Source organism: Panicum virgatum, chromosome 4N, assembly GCF_016808335.1.
Source record: "Panicum virgatum strain AP13 chromosome 4N, P.virgatum_v5, whole genome shotgun sequence".
Taxonomy (NCBI): domain Eukaryota; kingdom Viridiplantae; phylum Streptophyta; class Magnoliopsida; order Poales; family Poaceae; genus Panicum; species Panicum virgatum.
In genome coordinates this window covers 13,362,249-13,382,743 of record NC_053148.1, presented here as the reverse complement: position 1 = coordinate 13,382,743, position 20,495 = coordinate 13,362,249, and the positions used below count along the sequence as shown (strand labels likewise).

Genomic DNA, 20,495 nt, shown 5'->3' with positions numbered 1-20,495 from the left:
AAAAGATCAAGTTAGGGGGGCAGCAATGCCCCCATCCAAAGAAAAAAAAAGGTAAAATTGGGCGCAGGAAACTCATAAAAAGTGTTTTTTGCCGTAGGACACTGAAAAATGGTCTTTTCCCCAACACGCTGAAACTTCGTGGCCATTTGCTCCAACACACCACCGTGAGCCCTCCGTCCGCATCGCTCACCTCTCATCCTCTCCCCGTCATCTTCTTCCTCCCCAACCTCATCTTCCCACGCGATGGGGCAGCGGCAGCCGGTGCCTGACTGGAGAGAGGACCAAAGCGCACACGAGGTCGAGGTGGTCTGGTGGGAGTCCACGTCGCGGCGGCTGGTCGACGGAGATGACCGGACGCGGTGACAACAGACAGGGCGCGGCGGCGGCTCAACGTGGCTATCTGGACGCTCTCATTCCCGACGATGGGGTGGCTCAACTCGGGATCCGAGAGAAGCATCACGTTTAGTGTATTAAGGAGAACCTATCGGTGCTATGTAGAGCCAGGAACAGGGTCAAGGGCCAAAGCTCACCGGGCGATGGCGAACTCAGCTTCATGGTGGCTCTAGATCTCCGGCGACGAGCGTCTCTGGCGGATGACTAGCTCGGCCGCGGGGTGGTCGTAGAGGGGCTCGGGAGGATGCCGTGTGCGCAAGGAATTGAAGAATGGTGGACTGAGGAGGGGGAATTGAGAGGAGGGGCGGAGCGGGCCTCCGCCGCCCAACTCTGCGCCCGAGGCACCCACGATCCACGCTCGAGCCACCCGCATCGAGGAGCGGCGGGGAGCCAGGGGCGAGCGCGCGGAGGGGGCGGGGAAGGTAGCCGGCGGCGTGGCTGCGAGGAAGGAGAGCTTTGAGGCCGGCGGGAGGGCCGAGTGGAGGTGGACGCCGCGAGTAGCAGCGCATGCGGCAGGTGCGGCGTGGTGAGGAGGTGGCTGGCGAGGCGGGTGGCGGAGCGCGTCCGTCAGGCTGGGGAGCGGCGTGGTGGCCGGGAGCCGACCAATGGGCTCCTCACCACCGGCAGCAGTCATGGGTATCGCGAGCAGCAGGAAGAAGAGGATGGAGGCACGACAGTGATGCGAGACGCGATGCGGACGGAGGGCTCACGGCGGTGTGTTGGAGCAAATGGCCACAAAGTTTTAGTGTGTTGGGGCAAAGACCGTATTTTTCAGTGTCCTACGGCAAAAACCACGTTTGAGGAGTGTCCTGCGCCCAATTTTGCCAAAAAAAAAAAAATTCAACTTTCAACCCCAAAACGCGTACATCAGTCCCAACTAATTCTGAACATGGTGAGAAAACTATTGACCAAAAAACAATCCAAACCTCCACTCTTGAGAAGTCTGGAACCGAGCAGCAACAGCAACATGATCCAGGGAAAGGGAATGTGCCTTACCCACATCAGCCTGGCGGGCTGAGAGGGGAGATATGTACAGAATAACATGATCCAGGGAAAGGGATGCGTTAATTCGCAAAAGAAGTTACAGCCAGTTTCACCCTAACATGGTTGAAACCATTAAACTATTGCTGTGGTCAAGCATCTATATTACACCACTGAAGAGAAACCACAACCAAATTTAGGATGCTCGAATGACAATCTCAGATGGTCCGAGCTATGTGATGCTAAAATATCTTATTATGATTATTCTTCCCCTGGGACCCCCCCCCCCCCATCATGGGTGCAAAGAATTTTAAGGAATCGTGACCCTATGTTCTACTGTGTGAAGAAGCCAAATCTTCTAAGAATTTATGATGTTGCTCCACTGCCCCAGCAAAATTGCAGCTTCCAAGCCTTAGGTCACCTGCTCAGAATCAGGTGAATCAGTAGGAGGATGCCAGCTCCGATCATGACATTTTTCCCCGTCATATTTTCTGTGACTAGCTCCCACCTGTAAGTATTAACCAGTAGAGAGCTGCTGATAAAGCCTGTTTAAAATTTCATCTTTATCACAACCAGAAGACAGGCTATAATGCAAAACAATAAAGATCACACATCGCTTTTCAAAAGCTGACCAGTTAGTTAACTACCAGCAGGCTGCTCTATCTATTAAAATGAAGTTTAACATTCGTATGTGCTTTAGACTTGATACGAAATGAAAGAACTAATAAATGATAAGCCAAAAGTTTTTTCATGACGTTGCAAGCATGTGGTACTTCACTAGGTCAAACTGAAGAATAATACAAACTTGAAAGGAACTGAATATATTATCATCAAAGATGGGCAACATTAACATAGAGAGATTACCAACTCTGTGCGGAGATTATATACTAGCGATGTAAATAAGTTTAGCAAGAATAAAACAGAATAGAAAAGGGAAAACAATTGAGACACGCGAAATCTACCGTGTAACTGAAAATAACACACTTCACTATTGAAGGTGTGTTGTTTGTGTGCTGAACTTACCAGTTTCCTACTATAGAAGTATTCTGTTCTTTTGTAGCTTCCTCTAATATAAATTCTTCCAGCAGAGCACGTTGACGTTCAGTGACCACCCTGCAAAAAGTGCATCATAAATCAAACTGAACAGCAAGTACCAATGAATTATGTTTTATTATCAACCAAACGAAATTGCAACATGCTTCTTTAGGGCCCTTTAATCAAATAAATTAACTTTTGATTAGCAAATAAAAGAAAGCAAATGACTATACTAGGGCATTGAATGATCAAATGTTTGCTTAGAATAAACCGAGCTGAACACAAAGCACTGACGATGAAACTGCCCAGAAAACAAATAATATACATAGGGTGTGTTTAGTTGGTGAAAAAGTTAAATTTTGGTACTGTAGCACATGTCGTTGTTACTTGACAAAAAGAGTCCAATTATGGATTAATTAGTCTTAAAAGATTCAGCTCGTGCTAATCAGTTAGACTGTATAATTAGTTATTTTTTCAACTGCATTTAATGCTCCATGCATGTGTCCGAAGATTTGATGTGACGGATATTGTGTAAAATTTTTTGGAAACTAAACAGTGCCATAGTAACAACTGACGCAAATGCAAGCTTTATTTTACTACTAGGCCCAATAGGGTAATGTGTACACAGAGGACTGCAACAGGAAATGTGCAATAAATACTTATTTTCTAATACAATGCTGAGTCTGATGCACCAATGAGCCAACTAGAACTCAAAGACTCAATATGTTGGGCAAGGTGGCCAATCCACATATACTTCAATGAAATTATTAGATGCATATAAATGGTGTATTAGAATTATGTGACTCCCTTCGTTTTATGATTATATATAGACCCATGAATGTAGATGAAAGTTATGATAAATCCCGAACCCTAACACCGACAACCTAACCATGATAAAAGACAATCAAGGGCCAATTAAAATAGCAATCCAACTGCAAGTTTAACCATCTGTCTTGGAATGGTTTGACATAGGCTGTTCAAACAGTTCAGCATATCCACTGCAACTGTAACATTTTCGAGTCTTTCTCCACCTCATTGATACGAAAGCCAAACATTATTTACTTTGTGAAGAGTATGATAAAGATTGTTTCAAACATATGTAAGCTAACAAGCAACCAATCAGTAATCAACATACTTTTACTTCAAGAGCAAATACATGGTTGAAGGCATTGGAAGACCATAACAATTAGTGTGTATGGAGGAAAACTATTGTATTTTGGCAAAAAAAAAAAAACAAATGTGTCTAGAAAAGGAGAAGCAACTTACGAGGGGAAATGAATTTGAAATCGAACATATTGATCCCCAAAGTATCCCGAAAGATTTGGCAATCCTGATAGAAATTAATATCAGCAGCACTTTACTAGAAGTCAGGTGATACATTTCTCAAGTTACCTTTTCCCCTTAAAACTACAACATGACCTGGTTGGACTCCTTTTGGTATCTGGATAAATTCCATCAGATGTCAATTAGGTAAAGAAAATATGGAGGGGGCAATTGATATTATCTAACAAGTATATGCAGATACGTTACCAAAAAAAAAACTAAGATGAAGTTAACAAGCGCATGCAGACATGTTTCCGTATAAATAAGTTCAAGTATGCCAGGCATTCCAAATTTGAAATGAGCTCTATGCAAATAGTATGATTTATAGACAAAGGCTCGCTACCTAACTCTTAACACAACAGAAAGATAACATAATACAGAAGTGTCTAGCAATTTTTTAGGGACCACCATGTGCTTCTTCATCATCAATTATTACCTTCACTTCTGTTTTTCCATTTAAAGTAGGTACTTCAACCTTGCCACCAAGCATTGCCTGCATGATTATAGAAATCAGCACCAAACTCATCGCAAACAACGATTAAAACCACAAATTCAAATCCTTTACAGAAATGTAAAAAAATACAAATTGTTACAGAAATACGACTTTGAAATTATGATAGCGAAAAATAATGGTAATGATATTTCCTAGATTATAACAAACTACCACTTCTGAGCCTGCTGCTGCTAGATCTGTGCCTGGAACATAAAAGGTTACTGCTTTTCTGTAAGATTCCAAATTGCAGAGCAAAACATTATAATGAAATCAAAATCAAAATCAGGAAATATTTTACTGAACAGATTCAATTTGTCTTAAAACAGAAATTATAAATTATGATACATGAATCATACAAAAGGAAAGAACTTTACATCATTTATTGTTTGGGAAATAGCATTGCTTTCAACTGATATTGGATCATATAAAGGTTCCTGAGGTCAACAGTGAGAAATAGCATTGCTTTCAAATGTTCAAATAGAAAGGATCAAAATAGAAGGTGAGCAGAAACTATTTACCTGTGTGAAGCTTATCTTTTTATCAACATGGACGTCAGCACCATCTCGCCTAAACACTGGATCATTTGCTACCTACAGTATACGCAGTTGACAGGAGAATCAGAAGATAAATTGTTTGATACAAGAGAACCTTAATATTGTATAACATTAAGTTCATAATGCCAAAGCTGATAGCCTCTGGGCAATACGTAATAGCACCACAGAATACCTATGAACTCATCAGTAATCCATATATTAATAAAGAAAACTATTTCCTGATTTTTTCCTAATAAGTGTGTTAGTTACAATGACAGCCTCACATGGTTGCAAGAATCAAACATAACACATTGCAGAGATATCAAGCATCATGGCAAATCGGCAAATGACATGCATAACAATGAGGAATCCTATACTGCAAGGCGTACATTATATTTTGGTCACAAATCCTTCACCGATAATATTTTTGGATCAAACAAGGTAAGCCAATGCTCCAAGTGGAACTCATGAAAAAAAATTTGAGGTGTTTCTGAGACATTAAATAGTAGTTAATGTGCTGGATCATCCAAGCTTAGGACAAAGCTGAGACAAGCGAACAAAAAAAGTCAACCCAAGGGGAGAGACATCCCAAAGATACTGCACATAAGGTCAAGATAAGGCACCAAAAGCCAGCTACTTCATGAACGCTATCACTACAGAGATCATGCCAAAACTGGTGAAAACACATGGTGCGCTGAAGAAAGCTCTGAAGAAATTGGTTCTGATGTCAACAATATGCTAAAATTGGACGGACACTTTGAAATAGATACTCTGGTTTCAGGCATGGTTGACAATCAGGACTTTTCCTTTTTTGTTTCCCTTCCGAACAGGAACTACTGCTGGAGCATTCAATTCATCTTTTACTGGCATGTCTTGTAAAAGCTCCTTTTATGAAAACCAAAAGGTGCATTTTTTTTGCTTTTAAAGCCCATTTGAACTTAAGCATGCAAGCATCATGCACATCTAACAATTTTTGAAACTCAAGGCGTCACTTCCAGCAGAATATGAATTGCTACAAGCTCTGTGGACCCATAATTTCCAGTAAAACCATGATAGATAACTGTAAAACATCCTACACCTATGCCACAAGGACAAATGGTGTAAGTAGAGTTCACATGCACAACCAACTGAATTTGCTAATATGTTTTGTTTGTGACACACCATACTGAACCTAAGGTAGGAAAAGTATTATCCGATAACATGACACCAACAAGTCAATATGACATATATATATCTCCGATGATAGGTGACTAAATCCTGAGTATATGTGAATATTGGAATTCAATGAACTTATAGGCTGATATATATGTATGAATAGAACCATGCATGAATATGCATCCTCACTTGAATTTTGATGTATAGACTTCCATGGTGGGTGCCAAGTCCACCACTATCTCCAGCCTCCCTTACATGAATTGTATCACCAGAATCAATTCCTACATTGCAGAAAACCATAAATATCTTCAAGGAGCTAATATATTACAATGCAAACTATTCTGTTGAACATTCAATTAATAGTAAAACATCAGGCACAGTGTAACTAACAACTTATTCAGGCAGCATGCCATAGATGCAAAGAGGAAGACAGAACAGCATCAGCAAATCGTGAAGCAACCCCATCCTTTTAATAGAATAAAAAGGAGTAACAGACTAGCAGTGGCTACAAAAGGTGCTAGATATCTCCTGAAAAAACCTGTTAAGGCAAACAGATGCACGTGTAGCATGCATGAGTATAGTACTATAGTATGTACAAGCACCTAGATTTTGGCATGTAAGTGCTAGCAGCACAAAAGATGCCTAATTGCCTATAAATAATACAGTGGAGAAAAGTTTCCAGTTGAAGCAATGCAAATATGATTCTCCGTAACTGCATTAGATTATAGGATAATTGAAAGGAATGTAGAAAGAAGCAAACAGACAAAAGGCACCTGCTGGGAGCTTCACTTCAACATTTTTCACACCATCTACCACCCCTGAACCTTCGCATGTCAAGCAGTTATCCTGCAAAAAATTATCATGCATTAGATAGGGCAAAACTCACAACTCCTTTATGTTACTTGCAGGATCATTACCCTAATTACTTTCCCAGCACCTCTGCAAAAGCCACAGGTGGTTGTGAATGGATATGTAGTGATCTGCATAAACAAACAGTACAATCACAAAACATATAAACCATACATATCTGCATGGAAACTTTGAAAGTAACAGCAAATACTTACTCTTCCTAAACCATTACATGAGGGACAAACATATTTCCTTGCGTTTGCCAAGTGACCTCTCCCACCTAACAGTAAAACGAAATCAGGGTTAATAAAAAAACAAAGAGGACATGGGATAAATCAGGATGATCATATGCACAAGATGGAAGCATTATGAAGAAAAATTAGCCTTCTATAGTATTAAACTACTAATTGATTCTAACATTACATACTTCCACAAGTCAGTATTCATCAGCATTAACCTTAAGCCTGATCTACTACAGCAATAAATCTGCTAGAATTAGGCAAGTGATGTGCTGGGCTTCGTAATTGGACAAACATTGTTGTTGGGCTTAACAACACACTAATCCTTGCAAAATAATCAAGGGTAAGACTACCTGGAAATTCCCTTACTAAGTACGCCCTTTTCAGGGAAAACACCAAAACAAAACGTATGAGACAGTTTAAGGATCACTTCAGAAAAGATGATTTATGCATAAGTGCCTACTAACAGCATAAGCACAATTATTTAACTTGATTCAACAATTCAACGTACAATTATACAAAATCCAAGAGCGCTAAATGAATGTAACCGAGCAAAAGGTTCCAGCATAAAGGCATACTCACCACATGAATCACAAACATTTTTTGCACTAAAAGACACTTTCTTTATGCACCCGTTGGCAGCTTCACTGAAAGATAGACTCAACTCTACCTATTTAAGTCAAGATATAGAATAAGTTCAACCAGACAATGAATAAAGAAAAAGGAACAATTTAAAATGAAAGAGAATGAGGCCTCAGAATTAACCTCAATATCATTTGCACGCATATTTGTCTCTTGTTGGAAAACCTGAGATCCAATAGAGTAAGTGGAACTCCATAGTATGAAGTGAAATGACAAGTGGAAGGAAATATATTTGACGTGCTGGAAAACTACCTCAGAAAATATTTTATAGAATTTACTAGAGAAATGGCCATCATTATGTCTGTGGAATTCTGTGAAAGGGTCATGGTTCCGATTGTTGGACCCTGAGAATGTGTCATGATAAGACCCATCAAACCTCCCCCTTGGCCCTCTAGAAAATAGCTGTCATATTGCAACAAAACATAAGCTTCTCCCAGATAACAAAGTAGATAACTCTGTAAAGGGCTTGAAAGCAACCATGCGATTTTCTAAAAGGATTTGCAAAAGGAAATCCAACGATGAAAATTTACCATGTCATATTGCTCTCTCTTTGAAGGATCCCGTAATGTCTGCCGTCGGAGTTAGAATAACAAGACAGTGTTAATTTAGGAGTAACAATGAAAACACATCAATAAGCAAAACACAGATTGTGCCAACTTACTCGCCTCGTATGCATCTCTTATTTCCTGAAACATCCTTTTTGTAACAGTATTGCCTTTATTTGTGTCCGGATGGTACTTCTTTGCAAGCTAAAGACAATTTTTTTTTCATTTAGATAGAAGTGGGAATGTTAACAACTCAATCAACAAACAAAGCCCTCAAAATCACACAATTTGCATTTTCTTCAGTGATAACAGAGCATATTGCTAGAACACGCATTGAAGACCAATCATTCCTGTAGCATAGCTTATTAGTTACAAGTGAATCTAACCTCCATGTTCCTTTCTATCTGCATAATCTCATCCTAGCTCCAGTTGGTTCCAAATTCTTAAAACATATATCATTGATGGTCATATAATATCAATACTTTTTGTATAAGAATAACATTAAGTTTCCAGTTGCTGAAAGGATTATGGGTGTGATCAATGTCACATCTGCAAACATTTTGTAATGAAGCTACATACAAACAAGTGAATAGTCATAGGTGTAGTGCTTTCTTTAAAGTTAACAACATCACACATGCTCATCTTACACAAATCAATCATAAGAAAGCCACAAATACAACAACAACATAGCCTTTTTTTCCCAAGCAAGTTGGGGTAGGCAAGAGATGAAACCCGAAAGAAATAAATTCAAGGTTCAGGCACATTGATAGCTAGTCTCCAAGCGCTCCTATCCAAAACTATTTCTTTAGAGATATTCCAATCCTTAAGGTCTCTCTTAACCGACTCATCCCACGTCAGTTTAGGTCTACCTCTACCCCTTTTTACATTATCGATCCGCTCAAGAACCCCACTACGCACCGGCGCCTCAGGAGGCATTCGTTGGACATGTCCAAACCATCTCAGCCGATGCTGGGTAAGTTTCTCCTCAATTGGTGCCACCCCGACCCTATCCCGAATAACTTCGTTCCGGACTCTATCCCTCATTGTGTGCCCGCAAAACACCGCAACATCCGCATCTCTGCTACACTCAGTTGCTAGACATGTCGCCTTTTTGTAGGCCAACATTCAGCACCGTATAACATCGCCGGACGAATTACTGTCCTATAGAACTTGCCATTTAACTTTTGTGGCACCCTCTTGTCACAAAGGATGCCAGAAGCTTGCCGCCATTTCAACCAGCCAACTGAAATTCTATGCCTAACATCTTCATCAATGTCGTCATCTGTTTGTAGCACCGATCCTAAATACCGAAAAGTATCCTTCTGAACCACCACTTGCCCATCTAGACTAACGTCTCCCCCCTCATGCCTAGTCGCGCTGAAATCGCACATCATGTACTCGATCTTGGTCCTACTAAGTCTGAACCCTTTCGACTCTAACGTGCGTCTCCACAGCTCTAACTTCCTATTAACCCCTGCCCTACTCTCGTCAACTAGCACCACATCATCAGCAAAGAGCATACACCAAGGGATCTCACCTTGTATATCCCTTGTGACCTCATCCATCACTAAAGCAAATAAATAACGGCTCAATGCTGACCCCTGGTGTAGGCCTATGCTAATAGAAAAGTCAGTGGTGGTGCCATTACATGTCCGGACAAACGTCGCATCCTTGTACATATCCTAAATGAGGGTAATGTACTTAGTTGGGATTTTGTGCTTCTCCAAGGCCCACCACATGATATTTCTCGGTACTTTGTCATATGCCTTCTCAAGGTCAATGAAGACCATGTGCAAGTCCTTCTTCTGCTCCCTATATCTCTCCATCAATTGTCGTATTAAGAAAATCGCCTCCATGGTTGATCTTCCAGGCATGAACCCAAATTGGTTTTGGGTCACACTTGTCACTCTTCTTAGGCGATGCTCGATAACTCTCTCCCAAAGCTTCATCGTATGGCTCATCAGCTTAATCCCACGGTAGTTAGTACAACTTTGAACACCGCCCTTATTTTTGAAGATAGGTACTAATATACTTCTCCTCTATTCTTCCGTCATCTTGTTTGACCGAAAAATAAGATTAAAAAGCTTAGTTAACCATACTATTGCTCTATCTCCTAGGCATCTCCACACCTCAATGGAGATACCATCAGGGCCCATCGCTTTACCTCTCTTCATCCTCTTCAAAGCCTCCCCGATCTCTACCTCCTGAATTCTCCTCACAAAACGTCTGTTGGTATTGTCAAAAGAGTCATCTAACTCAAGGGTAGGGCCCTCACTCTCCCCATTAAACAACTTATCGAAGTACATTCTCCATCTATCCATGATCTCATCATCCTTCACTAGCAGTCGATCTGTCCCATCCATAGTCACAGGATTCGGGGTCGATGCCTCGTCCCTCGACCCGGGAACGTCGTTCCGATTCGAGGGTCGGGGTCGAAGAGGGTCAGCGTCCCATTCAAGGTTGGATCGTGTCCCGGATTGAAAGGGGTCGCAGTCCCATTGCTAGCAGATTTAATTGGGATAAGGAGGTTAAAGACAGTGGATTGGTGTGGTTTTTGTTAGACAATGAGCTGAGTACGTGTAGCATGGTCCAAATGTACTCTTTCATATGTTTCTTATATGCTTGTGCAGATTATTTTCTTCATTAGTAGCACATATATAGTTTTTGTCTTTATCGACCCGAAGATATCGACCCCGATGAATCAGGGTCGCGTCCCACATAATAATTTATCGTTCCATAGATGTATACCCCCTTCGTACCACAATTTTATAAAATGACGACCCTCGACCCTCGACCCCGTTCCTCGACCCAGTCGACCCAGGAACTTTGTGACTATGGTCCCATCCTTAATGCATTTGATTTGGTTGATGTTCCTTGTCTTCCGCTCGCGGATCCTAGCCATCCTATAAATGTCATTATCCCCTTCTTTCGTGCATAGCCGCTGATATAGGTCATCATACGCCTTACCCTTTGCTACACTCACAGCTCACTTTGCAACCCTCTTCGCTAATTTATAGCCCTCGATGTTGGCTGCACTCTTGTCAAGGTGGAGGGGCTTGAAACACTCCTCCTTAATAGCCCTTTGCACCACGTCGTTCCACCACCAGTTGTCTTTCCCCTCCTGTTTGCCTCCCCTACTCACGCCAAACACATCTGAGGCCACCTTCCGAACACATGTCTCCATCTTTAGCCACATGTCATCTGCGTCTTCTCCTTCCCAAGGCCCCTCACTTAGCATAATTTCCTTAAACGCTTGTGCCGCTTCCCCTCTAAGCTTCCACCACTTTGTTCTCGCAATCTTATCACATTTGTCCCGGTGGACACGTACCCGAAGACGAAATTCCGCCACCACAAGCTTGTATTGAGGGACAACACACTCCCCAAGTATCACTTTGCAATCTAAGCAATCATGTCTATCCTCTCTCCTAGCAAGGATAAAGTCGATCTGGCTCGAGTGTTGTCCACTACGAAACGTCACAAGATGGATTCCCTATTCTTAAACACGGTATTCGCTATCAACAAGTCATAGGCTAACGCGAAGTTCAACACATCCTCCCCCTCTTGACTCCTGCTACCATACCCAAAACCCCCGTGCACTCGCTCGAACCCTACATTAGTCGCACCCACATGGCCATTGAGATCTCCTATGAAGAGTTTCTCGCTGGTAGGCACGGTACTAACCATGATATCTAGATCTTCCCAGAACTGCATCTTGGTGCTCTCACTAAGGCCTAACTGAGGGGCATAGGCACTGATCACATTCGAATCCGAATCTCCAACTATCAACCGGATTAGGATAATCCGGTCGGCTTGCCTTCTAACCTCTACGACTCCATCCTTAAGGCTCCTATAAATCAAGATGCCTACATCATTCCTACCTGGAGTTGCCCCCGTGTACAAAAGCTTGAAGCCAGTATCCTCAACCTCCTTCGCCATCTGGCACTTCCATTTAGTCTCCTGAACGCATAGAATATTTACACGCCTCCTAATTGCTGCATCAACTAGCTCTCGCAACTTACCCGTTAGGGACCCTACGTTCCAGCTACCTATACGAATCCTAGTTGGCTCGACTAGCTTCCTTACCCTTCGCACCCGTCGAGGGAAGTGCGAATACCCTTGCTCATTTTTCACTACACCCGCGCGTAGATGTAACGCGCCATTCAGGTGACGACCCGACCCTTGCTCACTTATCATCGTACCCAGGTCACGATACGACGCACCCTTGGGGGGATGGCAACCCGGCCCTTGCCCATTTATCACCACACCCGGGTTCCGATGTAGCGCGTCGCTAAGAGGGGCCCCAACGAGTTTCTTGTGGGTTTCAAATCCATTAGAGTGGCTATTTTTATGCTGGTTTGCCAAAACCTAACGCAACCCTTCTCCTTTACCCGGGCTTGGGACCGGCTATGCTGAGACGACTCAAGAGAGAGTCTTCCGGTCAAGATATTCTGAACTGTAATGATACTTACAAAATGAAAAGCCTTCTTGATGTCATCCTGCGATGCATCCTTAGGAACACCAAGAATTTTGTAATAGTCTTTTTCAATCGAACAACAGTGACCTGACAAAAGCACCCATAAATGTTAAATTGCCCTTTGTCATTGCAAAAGTATTTATGACAAGAAGAGTAGTTTAAACAGAGATTAACCTGTAGCATGAAAACTCCTGCTCGATATAAATGATGACCGCATGAATCGGCCATAGTACTTATCATCAATATACATGCCAGTAGAGCTGCAAGCTGCAGTAATCCAGGTGAAAACAAAATCAATAAGGATAAGGAACAAAGAAGTACTGACAAGTAGAAAATGGTACTAAGATAATAGAACACTTTGGAATTGATTGCTACCAGTAAATGTATATGTTTGATGTAAACGTATATCTGTCAACTGCAGGTATCAAAAGTTATCTTGCATCTGTAGCATATATAATGTTCCCCAACGATATACACCGAAACCTACTCAATATAGGTTAAGAATTTGTTCCTATCTAAAACATTTTCCAGAAACACACAAGTATGAATTGATTATATTATGCTCGTAATCTATAGTTTGTGTGAGCTAAAATAATCATTTTTATTCTATTCAGACTCAAAAAAGAATTCTATGTGTTTTTTCTGCATGTATACTTTGAAATAAAATCTAACGTTTTGTACATGATTAAAAAACTACCCAAATATGATAGAAAAAACAAGAAAATAGCATTGCGCGAGTGAAATTAGTGAGTCAAAACCCTATAAAATGGATTTCTGAGCAATAATCCGCTCTATTCAGTATTCATCCTAAACTCCGCAAAATGATCCCAGTTGAACGCCTTAACCCCCCACATTTCCTTCCTTTCTTCTACTCCCATCCACGATTCTCCTCTTCCTGCTGCTCCTGCATCGCCGTGGGTGGGTGGCGCTTGCTTCTACTCCCGTCTATTTTATAGGGTTTTGACTCACTAATTTCACTCGCGCAATGCTATTTTCTTGTTTTTTCTGTCATATTTGGGTGGTTTTTTAATCATGTACATAATGTTAGATTTTATTTTAAAGTATACATGTAATCATGAAATGGCGGCAAGCTTCTGGCATCCTTTGTGACAAGAGGGTGCCACAAAAGCTAAAAGGCAAATTCTATAGGACAGCAATTCGTCCGGCTATGCTATACGGTGCTGAATGTTGGCCTATAAAAAGGCGACATGTCTAGCAACTGAGTGTAGCAGAGATGCGGATGTTGCGGTGGTTTTGCGGGCACACAAGGAGGGATAGAGTCCGGAACGAAGTTATTCGGAATAGGGTCGGAGTGGCACCAATTGAGGAGAAACTTACCCAGCATCGGCTGAGATGGTTTGGACATGTCCAACGAAGGCCTCCTGAGGCGCCGGTGCGAAATGGGGTTCTTGAGCGGGTCGATAATGTAAAGAGGGGTAGAGGTAGACCTAAACTGACGTGGGATGAGTCGGTTAAGAGAGACCTTAAGGATTGGAATATCTCTAAAGAGATAGCTTTGGATAGGAGCGCTTGGAGACTAGCTATCAATGTGCCTGAACCTTGAACTTATTTCTTTCGGGTTTCATCTCTAGCCTACCCCAACTTGCTTGGGAAAAAAAGCTATGTTGTTGTTGTTGTACATGTAGAAAAAACACATAAAATTCTATTTTGAGTCTGAATAGAATAAAAATAATTATTTTAGCTCATACAAATTATAGATTACAGCATAGCATAACTAATTCATACTTGTGCTTCCTGGAAAATGTTTTGGATAGAAACAACTTCTTAGCCTATATTGGGTGTTTTTCGGTGTATATCGTTGGGAACACTATATATGCTACAGATACAAGATAACTTTTGATACCTACAATTGACATATGTACGTTTACATCAAACATATACATTTACTGATAGCAATAAATTCCAAAGTGTTGCTTTATTATCTTAGATTACCATTTTCTACTTGTCAGTACTTCTTTGTTCCTTATCCTTGTTAATTTTGTTTTCATCTGGATTACTGCAGCTTGCAGCTCTACTGCCATGTATATTGATGATAAGTACTATGGCCGATTCATGCTGTCATCATTTATATCGAGCAGGAGTTTTCATGCTACAGGTTAATATGCTTTGTTTAAACTACTCTTCTTGTCATAAATACTTTTGCAATGACAAAGGGCAATTTAACATTTATGGGTGCTTTTGTCAGGCCACTGTTGTTTGATTGAAAAAGACTATTACAAAATTCTTGGTATTCCTAAGGATGCATCGCAGGATGACATCAAGAAGGTTTTTCATTCTGCAAGTATCATTACAGTTCAGAATATCTTGAGATATTTGTGGCTTTCTTATGATTTATTTGTGTAAGATGAGCATGTCATAAATTAAACTTTTTTGCAAAGTGCCATTCCATTTTCGTCTATTTTGCTATCTTTCGTATCATCATATGTGATATTGTTAACTTTAAAGAAAGCACTACATCTATGACTATTCACTTGTTCGTATGTAGCTTCATTACAAAATGTTTGCAGATGTGACATTGATCACACCTATAATCCTTTCAGCAACAGGAAACCTAATATTATTTTTATACAAACAATATTGATATTATATGACCTTCAATAATATATGTTTTAAGAATTTGGAACCAACTGGAGCTAGGATGAGATTATGCAGATAGATTGACCAAGGAACATGGAGGTCAGATTCGCTTGTAACTAATAAGCTATGCTACAGGAATGATTGGTCTTCAACGCGTGTTCTAGCAATATGCTCTGTTTTCACTGAAGAAAATGCAAATTGTGTGATTTTGAGGGCTTTGTTTGTTGATTGAATCGTTCACATTCCCACTTCTATCTAAATGAACAAAAAAACTGTCTTTATGCCCCGGTGCAGGAGGAGGTGGTGGCGGTGCTCAAGCAGGCCAAGGAGGGCAAGCCGGTGGAGAGCGTGCGCCTCGTGGATTGCCAGCTGCGTCAGCTCCCTGAGGCGTTCGGGAGGATCCAGGGGCGAGCCCTCAAGCTGGTATGTGAATATTCTTTGGATTTGTTAAGGCTCCATGTTGTGACAATTTTGGATAATTTAGATATACACAGAGTTACACCAAAAGAGATTTTTCTAGGATACTATATAGCAGAACATTATAAAGAGTGTTTATTGAAAACATCAATTGCAAACAGTGAATGAAATATATTGTGCACGTACATTCATGGAGATAATTTCTTTCATTGACTATTCTGAGAAATTATTATGCCAGGAACCGAAATAATATCTAAGCATTTATTTGTTCCAGCCAATTTACACAATGCTTGTTTATTAGACTCTACATGGAACAGGAGATCTTTGATAATGTTGTTTTCATGGTTGTGCTCATAACATATGGCTGCAGCATAATTTCTCATCATAGAAGGTGCTTACAAAAATATATCTTTGTAATGTATGTGTTCTTATGGTTTCTTCACTTCTCTGATTGGGCAAATCGGATCAATTTGTGCCATTGTAGTTGATCAAAGGGATCTTGGTCTGCTACTTTTGCAGATCCATGTGAGACGTATCTCGCAATTTCAGAAAAGGGTCAGGAGTGCTGAAGATGGAGAGGAGCCTGACCTTCTGACACCATTAGGTAAGTTCATCTCTTTAGCATAGAGCCAAATGAAATCCTATATAATAAAAGCCCTCATGTTGAAAGAATTTGCTTTCTGAAATATTTTTTTTCTAAAGACTTGTTGCATTTTGATACTCAGGTTTTCAGGGTAGCAGGCCTATCCATGGTATGTTGCCTAAATGTACATTATTGTGATCTGTAAATAGTAGGAACATATAATCTGAATCTTTTGTTCTATGGTTTTGCAGGTTAAGCTTTCTCAGTTAAGAGAGTTTCCTAGCATTGAAAACAAAAGGGCATACTTGAACATTATTGCAGACAAGTAATATAACAACTCTTTGCTATGTGGTTTGTTAGGGCAAATGGCAATAATATTCTTTTTTTTTCACATTCTAAGTGAATTGATAGGGTTTTGCTAGATAATCCCAAGTAACTATGGATCGTAGATCTAATAACATATTACTTACTAAGAGGTAATAGATTTAATATTTACTATATATTTTAAATCCAAAATTTGGAAGAAATATCTTCTATTAGATCTCTCCCCAGTGTGGCAACGTGAGATGTGTTTACCCACCCCCGACCCTTAACATGAGGTAGGCTGGCATTTTTTTTCCACCCAGCGTGAGGTAACGTGGAAAATTAAAATTAACCAGGTGATTTTCTTCTCGTGCATTTTGTTTCCTGCTCTTGATCGGATCCCAACGGCACCTGCGCAATATTTTAGCAGTAGAGGTTTCCTGCTCCTGATAGGATCCCAATTGCACCATGTGCATGGTGAGATCGAAGAAGGTTTTCAGCAATGCAGGCCTTAGTATTCAGTCAGTACAGCTACCGCCAGTAGTAAAGATTATTCGAATTGCCAAGTCCAACTCAGTCAGTGATCAATTTCCTTTGCATTAGGCCAGTTATTATTTTGCTAGAAATTTACTATGGCAGATTTTATTAAATTCTGAAACACAGATTTTATTTACACTGGCTGAAAGCAAGATATCGTAATATATAGACTTGTCAATTTAAATCTGGGATCATACAACTAATATTTAAATTAGGACTTCGTGCAGTTCAATCAATCTTATTTGTGGAGAATATAGATTGCAATGATTGTGTGCTTTTTATGCATTAAAGTGTATTTTTCAATTGGTTGTAGGCAATATGCTCAGAGGTCCCATGTCTGGAACTGGAAGCTTCAGTATATTGCAGAGCTGGAGGGTAGAGCTCAGGCATTAAAGGTGTGCTTACTGCATGAATGGATTTCATTTCTCTTATAAAATTTGGTGTTTTATTCCGCATAAAGAAATCAATGTTTGATTATGCAGTCAGAAGGGGTAGAAATCTCTACTAAAATGGAATTTCTTACCCAGCAGAATATTATGCCAGACCTGGAAAATAAAGCTTTGAAGCAAAGAATGGAGTGTCTACCACAGGAGCAACTAATTAAACGCTGTAAGTATTCTCCCTTATAATTTATTTTCTCTTATCTTCGAATTGCTCTCCTCCCAAATCATTTCAGTAAGTACATTAAGTTTTGCTGAGATATTAATAATGTGACAAGATATGCATGCTAGCTTGTGACATGTCAAAAATTCTTCAGTTAACTGGACAGTGGCTCCATTTTTTTTCTGGTTTATTCCCATGTTGCATCCTATGATGGTTAAGAGCACATGTAACATCAATTCTTAATAAGCATCTACAAAGAGGATATTTTTTTTTCGAATGATGTCTTATCAACTGAAGCATCCAAAAAAAAAAATAGCAATGGCATGCAGACATCTCTCCCAACTCCAAAGTGAGGCCTTAGCATTGAATAATTTTTCCAGTAAGACGTATGATGTCTATGCATCTATGGTAGAACCCTCGACCGAGCTGTTTAGAGAATATTTTGGTTTCCAACTTGTATTTAATTCAGTTGACATACCACTCTTTTTTTATTAATTCAAAGCCCCAAGGAACCTGTATCTAAAAGCTAGAAAACTGAACTACCTACTGCCTAGCGAAGCTAAACTTGGCTAATCTAGTTTCCAGCCTTTACCAAGATGTGCAAGGAATTTTATTTGAAGAAGCATGGTAGAACCAATAAAAGCTATTTTTTTTCTCTAACACGTAGAAGAATATTAAGAAAAAGGGACAAGAACCGTTACAACACACAACCACACACCCAAGTAATAGCTAAAATTTTTAATGCAAGTATACATACAACTTCTGTGTGACCACTGAATAGCCCAATATACATGTTGAACTTAAGGTCATAGTCACAGTGGATACTTTAAAGCCAAAATGAGTAATTGTTTCAGATATCCATGCATATTACTTTCCGAAATGAGCAACTGTTTCATATATCTGATTATTCATGGGCAGACCCCTCCGCGAGGATGGCCGGGAGCATGCAGGCGGGCTCTCGCTGCTCGCCCTGCTCGCGCTGCGCGCCTCCTCGCCGTGCTCCCTGCCCTTCCGGTGGCGCGCCCGCTTGGCTCGCCCATGGTCGCCGCGCAGAAGTTGCGGGCGCGTGCGGCGTCGCCAGGGGAGGAGCCAGCGGTGCAGCCGGCGAGGCAGCGTGCAGGCGGGTCAGGATGCAACGCCCGGGACGCGGCACGCGCGAGGCTACTGGCGTGCAGGCCGAGACGCTACGCTGCTCGGCGCAGTCGCTTGGGAGCAACGCGTGGCGGCGTTGCAGCCGTGCGGGGGCGGGGCCACCAGCATGGGAGCGACGCGTGAAGAGCTGTGCACGCGCCATCGAGCTCGACCCCGCTGATGCTGCCGCCCGCTTCTGCTCCAGCCCGCTCCGGCTCCTCGGCACCACCAGCCTCAGTGAGTGCTGCATCTTCCGCTGCTCTGGCATCCCCGTTGGATGGTCCCCGTTTTTTTGCCTAATTTCTCAGTTCCTTGGAAACTCAAATAGCAAATTGGTTTCTTTGCCTAGCATGGTGAGGGGCTCGGCAGCTTGCACAACGCGACCGAGAGGCGCCTGCGAGCGCGTTGCCCGAGATTTTAAGCTCCCGGAGGTCGCACGCATACGCCGCCACAGGGTCAGGGAGCTCCCCCAAGATGCCGTTCCCGGCGAGCAAGGGCACCCGGCCGGAGCTTGGTCATATTTTAAATTTCCATATCAATAAATAATAGATTGAGACATGTTCTTATGCTATATTATTATTGTTATTAATTTTATTTTGTTGAATTTTGTGATTTATATATTTTTGATTTGTCTACTTGGCGAAACTCTTACACCATGGAGTATATTATGTAGCTCCATAGAGTTGATATAGAATTAGTTTTAAACATGTGACTGGAAACCGGAAACGTGCAAAACCACTAAATAAACACGTGCCTTGGCACGTGCATAACCACTAGTTTTCCCCAATTTCCGAGGAGCGAGCTAGAAATCAATCGATTTCTAAACATTAACCACGACGAGATCCAGAGCTACCAAACCTAACCAACCCGTAAAATCAAGGCGCCGCATGACCACCATCCGACGGCAACGATTCAATACTCGAGGTAAATCGACAGAGGAGACCACCGCCAAAGCCGTAGGTGTCACCAGAAAAGGGGAGAAGGGATGGGGAGGAGGAGGAATCGCACCGGAGACGAAGAGGTTGGGGGAGGGGTCGGCCTGGGGTCGCGGGGCGGGCGGCTTCGGCGGCGCGAAGGCCGAGATGGAGAACCTGCGCCGGAAACCGGACCTTGCCGCAGCCGCCGCCATCGCCGCCGGAATTCGGGTGCCGAGGGACTGGACGGGGAGTTAGGGATTCGGCGCCTCTGCTGAACGTTGGGGTTTAAGACCTTTCTAGGGCTTGGGACGAAATGACCATGCTGCCCCCCTGTGTGGCGGCGGCAGGCTTATCTCCGTAAGTCATTTACGTAAAGCTGGTCGTTACCTATCTTTAAAAAATTCAGTCGCATGTGTACTAGGACGATAGGCGCGCTTCGCCGCACCTGCCCGTGCTACGCGTAGATGTGTGCCAATACTTTTGACGGGAGTGTTTACACTGTTATTTCATTTGTTGTTTGCTTCACCTATTTGGTGTTTTACAGAGGATCATTTTATAATTCAATAAATTTTGATTGAACGGTCACTGTTTGAATTGGCGAGGGTTGTAGGGGCACGTGCGAGTAGCAGTGGGCCGGCGGCGGGACATGTGAGCGTCCCGAGTGAGACGGGAGACGGCCATGCATGGGAGGTAACAGCATCGGTGTTGGAGGCGATTTGTTTCGCAGGCACTGACGACGTGCCG

The 20,495-nt window shown here is 41.9% G+C and overlaps 1 protein-coding gene across 3 annotated transcripts; it reads right to left on the bottom strand.

Annotated features, from left to right (window-relative positions):
- Window positions 1-1,361: 1,361 nt before the first annotated feature.
- On the bottom strand, window positions 1,362-20,038 carry LOC120669863 (chaperone protein dnaJ 1, mitochondrial). 3 transcript variants are annotated; one of them, XM_039949738.1, is made up of 19 exons: window positions 19,843-20,038; window positions 12,837-12,929; window positions 12,658-12,749; window positions 8,309-8,392; window positions 8,174-8,212; window positions 7,896-8,045; window positions 7,767-7,808; window positions 7,584-7,671; window positions 6,978-7,042; window positions 6,831-6,893; window positions 6,687-6,759; window positions 6,103-6,194; window positions 4,744-4,815; window positions 4,600-4,659; window positions 4,169-4,225; window positions 3,802-3,850; window positions 3,676-3,739; window positions 2,398-2,487; window positions 1,362-1,919 (listed from the first exon to the last, which is right to left on the bottom strand). In XM_039949738.1, the coding sequence occupies exons 1-19, from the start codon at window positions 19,961-19,963 to the stop codon at window positions 1,892-1,894; spliced, it is 1,422 nt and encodes a 473-aa protein (XP_039805672.1). In that variant the 5' UTR covers window positions 19,964-20,038; the 3' UTR covers window positions 1,362-1,891. The 3 variants fall into 3 exon arrangements, with proteins under 3 accessions (XP_039805672.1, XP_039805670.1, XP_039805671.1); XM_039949736.1 differs by having other exon boundaries at window positions 1,362-1,882; window positions 19,843-20,035; XM_039949737.1 differs by lacking the exon at window positions 4,600-4,659 and having other exon boundaries at window positions 1,362-1,882; window positions 19,843-20,032.
- Window positions 20,039-20,495: the final 457 nt, after the last annotated feature.

What these genes read in the sequence shown, in the direction of transcription:
- LOC120669863 (XM_039949736.1), bottom strand. Translation starts at nt 19,963, where the DNA reads ATGGCGGCGGCTGCGGCAAGGTCCGGTTTCCGGCGCAGGTTCTCCATC. An exon ending in AAATGTTTGTGATTCATGTG is followed by an intron (nt 7,043 to 7,583) that starts GTGAGTATGCCT and finishes TTTTACTGTTAG; the next exon opens with GTGGGAGAGGTCACTTGGCA. An exon ending in AAAAGATAAGCTTCACACAG is followed by an intron (nt 4,660 to 4,743) that starts GTAAATAGTTTC and finishes TGTTGACCTCAG; the next exon opens with GAACCTTTATATGATCCAAT.